The sequence below is a fragment of the Clavelina lepadiformis genome, chromosome 5, assembly GCF_947623445.1.
Source record: "Clavelina lepadiformis chromosome 5, kaClaLepa1.1, whole genome shotgun sequence".
Classification (NCBI taxonomy): Eukaryota; Metazoa; Chordata; class Ascidiacea; order Aplousobranchia; family Clavelinidae; genus Clavelina; species Clavelina lepadiformis.
In genome coordinates, this window is record NC_135244.1 from 5,763,997 (window position 1) to 5,773,035 (window position 9,039).

General features: G+C 35.7%; 1 protein-coding gene across 3 annotated transcripts; it reads left to right on the plus strand.

Annotated features, from left to right (window-relative positions):
- Positions 1-4,276, plus strand: LOC143459994 (phospholipid phosphatase 5-like). 3 transcript variants are annotated; one of them, XM_076957332.1, is made up of 7 exons: positions 1-321; positions 594-679; positions 1,551-1,659; positions 1,764-1,942; positions 2,378-2,496; positions 2,641-2,811; positions 3,346-4,276. In XM_076957332.1, the coding sequence occupies exons 2-7, from the start codon at positions 603-605 to the stop codon at positions 3,519-3,521; spliced, it is 831 nt and encodes a 276-aa protein (XP_076813447.1). In that variant the 5' UTR covers positions 1-321; positions 594-602; the 3' UTR covers positions 3,522-4,276. The 3 variants fall into 3 exon arrangements, with proteins under 3 accessions (XP_076813447.1, XP_076813446.1, XP_076813445.1); XM_076957331.1 differs by having other exon boundaries at positions 2-679; XM_076957330.1 differs by lacking the exons at positions 1-321; positions 594-679 and adding an exon at positions 688-1,053.
- Positions 4,277-9,039: the final 4,763 nt, after the last annotated feature.

The window sequence follows — 9,039 nt, forward strand, 5'->3', positions numbered from 1 at the left end:
TGTACCGGTAGATCTTTTTTAAAAATATTTCTGTGGCTTTTTGAAGATTTGCTAGCAATGTGCTATTCAGATCAGGAACTACGTGACGTCACAAATTGCAGGGTGCTACACAAAAACAGCAATTGGTGACATCACAAGAAAATAGTAGCCTGTGCTCATTTAATATTGCTATTGAACATTGGAGTGGGGGGTGCAGATTCTAGATCAGCTGTTCCCAAACTTTTTTGAGCGCGACCCAAATCTGAGTTTGGTGAACACCTTGCCCCTCAAACAACGTATTTTAACCCGAAAAAATAATGATTGTACAGATCATTTTTTGCAGTAAGTTGCTAAGTTCATATTAAATATCAACAATGTAGGCCTAGTCTAGGCTACCCTTTTAATCTTTTCTCAAGTACATGTTCGTTACAGACAAACACAAACTAACAGTGGTACTGTTGTCCACTTAATATGAAACTCTCTATTTTATCATAAATTTGCATTGCCTCAGCACGACCCATTTTTTGAAGCTTGGGACACTTTTTTGGGTCATAACCCACAGTTTGGGAACCACTGATCTAGATGATAAAATAAATTTACTTGTTTACAAAAAGGAAAGTAGGATGGCTCTTCTCGGTCAAAAAGGCATATTTGTTATATCTGAAATATTACTAAGAATCTTATTAATCGGTCTTTTTTTGTAAGTTACCCGACTTATGACTTAATATACCAGTAAACTTATAGTGTATAGTTGTTTTATGTTTCTTCCTGGCTACTCCAGCAGTCGATACTAATAAAACATGACTAAAATGTTGTGAAAGGTTTTCATAGAAAACTAGTGCTTTCTCTTTTTAGCGTAACAAATTGTGTTTTATGATAAATGGATTAGCCGGTCTGTATTTCGTGGCAGGATTCACGAAGACCTTGGGTATGGTATTGTACATAATAATCTTTGCACGACTTAAACCCGGTGATGATTCCTCATCGCTCAAACCCTCTTGCAAACCCACTAAGGCTCTACTTGGTTAACACTAATCTACTGAATACAGGAAGTAGTGACATTCATCTGTGGAAGTGAGGAATTTTTGGGAGTAATTTAGTCATAAAAATGAGAGCCGTGGTTAGGTGGGATTAGTTTTAGATTAATTTTTTGTTGTGAATTTCATACATTCATAGGTTGGTGTTATTACGAACTGTAGATTAGTGTTGACCCACTATCTCAAAGTGTGCATTTAGTCTTTCTCCATCTGCCCAGTGACTATCTAACATTTATATAGATTTCCTAAGTGTAGTGCAGAAGTGCACAACCAAATTTGCCTGAATATAATCTCTTATGAACAACTATGTATTTGGCCCCCAAATTAAAAGTTTACAAAGGTCAAGTGCGCATAAACAGCACATAAAATTTATCTCAGGTGTGCAGCTGCCACAAAATGCAGACCAGGGAATTAGTCTGTAGATGTAAATTGTTACAGCACTGCAGTAGTCTTCCACGTCAATGGAATTTTATTCCAGATATATGATGTGCATGAGTGTACGGCTACTGCATTTAAAATTCTACCCTTTATTAGATATACTGAGGAACAAAAGGCGTTTGAACGAATCATACAGCCAGAAGAATGGTGGCTGTACAAAAATCCAATTTCAACTGCTCAAAGAATTACAACATTCAAGTTACTTGTATGTAAATTTAACTTCCATATCATTATTGGCATTGCTATTGCCTATAAGTTTTACAGTTTTATTTTTTAAATCGTTTCAGTACATCTTTCTTAAATATGCAGGCAATTGTTCTCTGTGTTCCTTTGTTAACAATCATGGTGTTCAGTGGTATTTTCCGAGGTTCGCAAAATGATATTTTTCCCGCTTTGCTATGTTCATCGTTTGCAATTATCCTCAATGGCAACATAACAAACTGCATCAAACTGATGGTAGGAAGGCCTCGCCCTGATTTCTTTTTCAGGTACTGCTGATTTCTACAGTCGCCATGTGTCATCAATCATATCATACCAAGTTATCATATGTATCTGTACAAAATTTTAATTTCCTGATTTTGTTCAATAAGCATTTATAATAGAACGAAACACTAACGGTAGTAGATTACTATAAAGGAAAATCACTTTTAAGTGAAACGATGTGCCATATAATATAACATATATCTTCAGTTCTATACCGTACATACACTTAGCAACTGTTTGCACAAGGGTGAAAGGTGCCACCAACAATCATGCAAAGTATCAAGTTCGCTGCAACTGCCTTTGGCCATCCTCACAAAAGTTGCTTTAGGATTGTGTTTTAGTGTTACTACATTTTACTTTCACGGAGTAAAATTTAAAGGTAGCGTTTTGCCGATCAATGCTCGTATTTTTTTCACTTCCAATGATCTATCACTGTGTAGGTGTTTTCCGAATGGTGAGCCACCAAGTGATCAACCATCTACTTTTGATTTGAAGTGTACGGGTGATGTAGATGTGATTATTGAGGGACAAAAAAGCTTTCCAAGTGGACACTCATCCTGTAAGCTGACATAGGCAGCGGAAACTCTATTCTACTAACTCCTATGCTTTTATTAACCATTGCATTCACTCTTTATTTCCGATCATTTCAATTGTCCTAAAAGTTTTTATCTATTATGTATTAATTTGTATCAAATTTTTGCAGTTTCTTTTGTAAGTTTGGGATTTTGTGCTCTATACATGGCTGGTAAACTCCAATGTTTCAACTCTTATGGACGAGAAAGGTCATGGAGGTTTTGCGTTTGTCTCACTCCACTTATTGTTGCCCTTATAATTGCTATAGGCAGGACATGTGATTACCGACACCATTGGCAAGGTAGGTATTGTCACCTAATTGATAAAATGAGTACCATAATAAAAGCATTGTTTTTGGGTTAAAACCTCTACAAAATTCATATGACTATGCATCTACAGCAGAGGTTGGGAACCTATGGCTCGCGAGCCAGATATGGCTCTTTTGATGACGGCATCTGGCTCGCAGATAAATCTAAGCTCGCATTTCTTAGCACAATTGTTACGAATAAAACTTTTCTGTTATTTGTAGTTTTGTAATTTCTGTACCATGCAGCACCAGAAATCGCATTAACAGTAATTAGCATGTTATTAAAGAGTAAATTCAGACATTTACCGTTGTCTAAAATAGTTGGTTTTGCTTAAAACTGCACACGTTAGTTGCATTAAGTGTTGAAAAATATTATATGGCTCTAACGGAAATAAAATTAACAATATGTGGCTTTCATGGCTCCTTCGCCAAAAAGGTTCCCGACCCCTGATCTACAGTATCATTCAATTATTGTGATCGCAAAAACCTATTGCCAATCAATTGTGAAGACATGTTTATTTATTACAGATGTGGTTGTTGGGTCCATTCTTGGATTTTCCATTGCTTACATAGTGTATAGACAGTACTATCCATCACTGTACTCTGACAATTGTTATCAACCATACAGCAAACAATTGTCAAGAATTCAGTCGAAGCAAGAGCTGAATGAAGTGTTGACCAGCAATCCGGTTAAGTTAATGTAAAGCTGATAAGCACATGATGTAGTTAAACTAAAAGGGACCATCACCAAAGGATAATTAATTGATGGTGTTATACTGCATGCAGTTTTTTTGTGATTTTTGATGGTGACTTCTGGCAATAATTTTGTGCAATAGATTAAATATTTTTTCTCCTTTATATTTTTACAAAAGTGGGTGTGGATGTGTAACTAAAAGAATGATTTTTCCAACTTTTTACTACCTTTAGCGAATTTTTTCAAAATTTTAGTATGGAAAACTTTCTAGTGTATTATGAAACTTCCCCCTTTTACTAATATAATAGGCCCTTGAGCTACCATTCCTTTTTTAAAGCTTTGTACGTTTATTGATACTTATGGTCTAATCAGAGTAATTGTTTCATTTTTAAAGAAGAAATATTGCGTTTTGGCTAGTTTTGTGTCAGTCATGTTGTCACAGCTGTTAATGTACAAGGCCAAGGGTTGAATTGTGTATTTACTTTTCTTGCTTCGGTGGCTGGTGCCTGGTGGAGGGTGTGACGGTTACGTCACGAGTAATGAGCTGTTACTTTTCTCACTCACTTATTAAGACTACGCAATGACGTCAGATAAATTACCTCGCTTGAACTGGTGTGCCCTATATATACTCTCGTGTTGTTTGCAATTGCCCCTTTTTACGTGATCGATTTTATTGGTTACTACTGCGCAATGTAACATTCAGTAAGCTTTGCCCGAAAGTGAAAGCCTTCGTGTCTGATAATAAATAAAATGGGAACTTTAAAATTTCGTAATTTGTATACCGGTAGACAGAAATAAGCAACCAACAGCATAGTCACGCCGTTTGAGAAAAAAGAACTATCATCGAAGCAGAAGTAAAACAAATTATCATGTTCGATCGTAATCGTTCATATTCCAACAATAACCGCCAACATACGCGGTCATTATGACAGATCTGTTTGTTGTGTAATATTTCACACAAGCAACACAAAAAAAATGTTCATTTGTAATAAATGGTGCCTCGATGAGTTCGAAATTGTTGAGTTAGTTGCATATAGGGCGAGAAAGAATGTTACCAGCTATAAATGAAGTTTTGATGACCAAGTTTCAACAGCAAGATCAGCAAACTACAAACGCTAGTCAACGAGGTAGCTTTCAAGAAATTTTATCTCCAATATAAGCAACAAGGCCAATTCGAAAACAACAGAACTAATGGCATTGCTACCTGGTTGATGTGATGAAGTCTTGATCGCCTAACCGACGTGTTATACATCTCCAAGAGCATGAGAAAACTATTGTATATATTTTTTACGCATCAAGAAACAAAGTCCACTGGACATCGCAACACACTGAATCTTACTACCGTGAACAAGGCTTGCTACAGCCGCAGAACGACACACGCAAACGTGATCGCTCATTATTTTAACGTTCGACACGCAAGGGAAATGCGACACTTCTGTAAGCTTATGCCTCGTGTTTTGTATAACAAGTGAAATGGTGTTTTGACATTTCTTATATTTGCCGAGCTCTGTCATTGTACTGTACTAAATTCTTATTTTAATGACTGAAATGAATACTATAACCACAGAAATAATTTTGTTGAATTCAGCTTGCCTTTCAATTTCATTTTCATTTGTTAAATCGCGTTGCTGTTTAAAACTAGGTTACAAATGCAACAATGTTTTTTATGGTTTCAGGCGAAAATACAGATGTTAATTTAGTTAATTGATATTGCCATTTTCAGAATGATGGTGGCTGAACCGTGTTAACCCTGTATGGAACGTAAGGTGTTTGTACACCGGACAGAGTAATGTTCACCAGTAAGCAAAAAAAGTGTGCACCAAATATTACAGTTTGGGAATTATTTAGCTTACCAAGTAGCTTTTTTGACCCATTTTGTGCACCAAATACGGATAAATAATTTTTTTCCACACGGGCCAAATACAGCATGTAATAAGTATATACAGTATAGTAATAAAATAGAACGCAGAATATTGGTTGGCACTCTAGGGTTAACTTATAATTTCTCTTCACAAGCATCAGATTACTTCATCAGTACACTTATTGCTTTTAATACCACAATAGTATCAATATCATTACCACCTCAGTACTCTAAGTACACCTAATGAAACAAAAAAAAAATCAAAAAATAATAGTTAACTCCCAGTGTGCTATCGATTACTCTGTCAGTGACAGGAAAAATTGCAATTAATGAATTTGTTTACGACCAAACAATGGTGGTTATGACGCCATAACTTGACCGATCCATGTCCGTCTATGAATGATTTCATGCGAGTCGAGGTTTAAATGTGCGCACTCAGCCACTCACTGTGCAGCACCTAATTATAAGGATAAAATTGAATTAGTGATGTAAAATAATGTAAAGAGAACGAAAAAAACAAAAGAAAATGTCAGATGTTAATATTTTGTAATGCACGGACTGAGATGAACTCTATTTAACAGCAGAATGTTCTTTTTTTTTCTCTGACGGATAAAGCGGTGCCTTCCTAGAAGTGTGGTTTTCTTGCTTGCATTTTACTGGACCATATGGCAGCACGTGATTCCTTTGTAGTTGTAGTCTGTCCATCGGCCCGATTTTTCGCATAGATTCATTCTTGCCAATTAATTAATTATCTACCTATCAGCTACTGTCGCCAGTCAAATAGGGCATTTATTGAATAGCGTTCTTCACTTTCAAAGAGTAACCGCGATTTCGGTCTTGAAGGACGGCAGCATCATAGAAAAAATGTCTTGGGTTTGATGTCCAGATAGCGCGAGAGTAGGGTAATTGCCGCTTCATTATCTCTGCAGCATAAGGCTCTGACATCATCGATATGCGGTTGCCGGAAAGCTGGTCATGTTATGGATGGGTGACTTATCACAGACAAACGGTTTTTAATTTTTTAACGCAACACCTAAATTACCCGCGTCACTAATCACTATAACCTTATGAAAAAGGCGCGGAGCCCAAAAATTTTACGTCTAAAAAGGAAATGCATTTTCATATTAAACGAAAATAGTCGCAAGTTACGACTTAATATTTCGAAAAGCCGTACACAATGATTTTAAAACGCCTTTTAACCACGTAGTATATCATTTTCCATATGAAAGCTGATAAAGAGTAGCAAACAAGAAAATCTGACACAACAAAAAGTAATAAAAACTTCTATGACCGAAAAAATTAGTCCATGAGGGGGACCACGGTCCTCCCTAAAGTCGTTATAGTGCACTTGCAGCATTAATTGTCTGAAATGCGTGAATAAAAATGACTTTGTAATAAAAAAAGAAACTTAGTTCTTGTTCTTTGTAGGCTGTATTCCTTTTTTCTAATGATTGGAATAAGTTTTCATAAAATTTGAAATGTCTCCGAAATAAAGTGCTCAGTTAGCACAAATGCAAGGAACGTCTGATTCAATTTAGAAACAAATTAACTTCCAAGCGACCACGCGTGGTCAAGGGACCAACGATACCGAGGTAGCCGAGCCAACCAGCTGTTATTCTTCACTACAAGAAAAAACAAGAGCAGCACGCATGCAGATAAACAACGGTTTCTGATTTCTGAAAATAAGTTAATTGAATTGCGATGATTGTAACTTCCAACACGGCAAAATCTTCAATTTTTCAATTATCTACTTGCGTTTCTTATGTCCGCAGTGCTAATTGAAACAAAAATAAGACATTATATCTGGTCTGTATTTTAAAACTAATGCATCAATCAAACATCATTCGAACTCTTTGAACGATCATCTGTAACAAAGCTTTTGTGACACACAATCGATGATGTCACATGCTGTAACACTGAAGTACAAAACGAATTGCCACGGCGCCAACAGAGGTTTACACTTTCTGAATGATTTTCTAGTTCGATATAAACAGCAATATGTCTAAAAAAACACAATATGCATCTACATATGTTGGCCAGGTGGTTTGGTGCCAATACAAATTAAAACGACCAGTATAAAAATGGTGTTGCCAAAAAGAAGAACATTTTGGGATGTTAACGCGTCCTCGGGGGTCAATTCAATTGTCATGAAAAAAGATGACAAATTCTCCAAAAGGAGCACGTGTGACAACACTAAATTACTAAGCTGGTAAGCTCGCTCGCTAATTGAAATAAATGTTATTTTTCAACTTAAAATTGCATTGTTTTTTAAAGTCTAAATTAATTCAGAACTAATGTCTTTGACCCAAACGACATCGCAATGCTTTCTACTCCCTGCCTAAAATGAGATTGATATTCCCTTCAGTGAAAATCTGCTGGTCACCGCGTTATGATTCAGCAGCTTCGGTAAATGGGCGTCAGTGAAATAACGATTTTGTAAATGCAATGCCAAAATTTGCGCCACGTCAAATTTATACTTATAATACGAAGTGATTATTTTACCGCTGTCTGTTCACCAAAGTTGCAGAATCACAATACGGTGACCAGCAGATTTTCAATTATGCGTTCATGACTCTCGTTTTATACGGCTTGATCATACACTTCTATTTATTTTCTGCTGCAAATAATTTCTGTTTTAATAAATGGACCCGATTTTGAAGTCTTGGCTTCACCCTGTTAATTCATGCCACTACCACCAGTTGTCAAGTAGCGACTGTCAAAAGATGAAACTCATGAGAATTTCACTGCACTTGCAACCTTTGTAATCTTATGCGATTTTATGATGACATTTTGCCACACAAAATGTATGTTTTTAATGCCATTTCGTGACGTCAAGACAGAATTTCATGCAAACTTTCCATACAGCGGTTATGTTATTGTTTTTAGGCTACTGCTGCTGTAGCTCTAACTTTGTTGGTAAAATAGGCATTTGTTGCAATAACAAGATTGAATTTCAGTTTTTCAAAAGGCGTCCAGCCTAATTCATTCAGCTACCATAGCTCATTGTTATTAACATGATGGACTTCATATGTCAAATACGCAAACAATTGTTAAAAAGAGGCCTAGCCTAGAAAATACGGTACTTCCGTATAGAAAGTTAGGTTTAGTAAAAACGGACCACTTTTAGTTTGACAGGGTAGGCCCATACGCGGTACGTTTTTTTATGATGTTTTCTCTTTTTAAAATTTTTGTGCAACCACAAGCAGTAGAACTGGTTTACAATAAAGACATACCGTATATCATAAAAACTAACAATTCACATGCAACTATTTCTTCAAATCCAAAGTAGGTTACCAATTATTTCCAACTAATTACAGTAACGGCGTTACTTCCAACATTTATTTCACCATATAGGCCTATAATATTCATTCATTTAATTCAAATTCTTTTGTTTATTGGTTATTTTTGTGCAATTTCGTACTTGTCTTGTATTATAAATTAAATACTCATTTTTCAAATACTTCAATTCTAAACAAGTGAGCTTTACTGAATTATTATCCAAAATTATTGAAATTACTGAATTATTAATTATCCAAAAACGTTAATAGTTTTTAACATAAGAAAAGTATGACATCTCCATTAGTTTAACTTTTGTCATTAATTTTGGAAATCCAGTTTAATGGTTTAATGGTGACTAACCATGCATCCATGTAAGTCCGTAAGTGCA

Excerpts from the sequence above, each read along its gene's own strand:
- LOC143459994 (XM_076957330.1), top strand. The coding sequence starts at position 953 with ATGATTCCTCATCGCTCAAACCCTCTTGCAAACCCACTAAGGCTCTAC. Across the intron at positions 2,497-2,640 it reads TCCAAGTGGACACTCATCCT|TTTCTTTTGTAAGTTTGGGA; the intron begins GTAAGCTGACAT and ends AAATTTTTGCAG. Across the intron at positions 2,812-3,345 it reads TTACCGACACCATTGGCAAG|ATGTGGTTGTTGGGTCCATT; the intron begins GTAGGTATTGTC and ends TATTTATTACAG.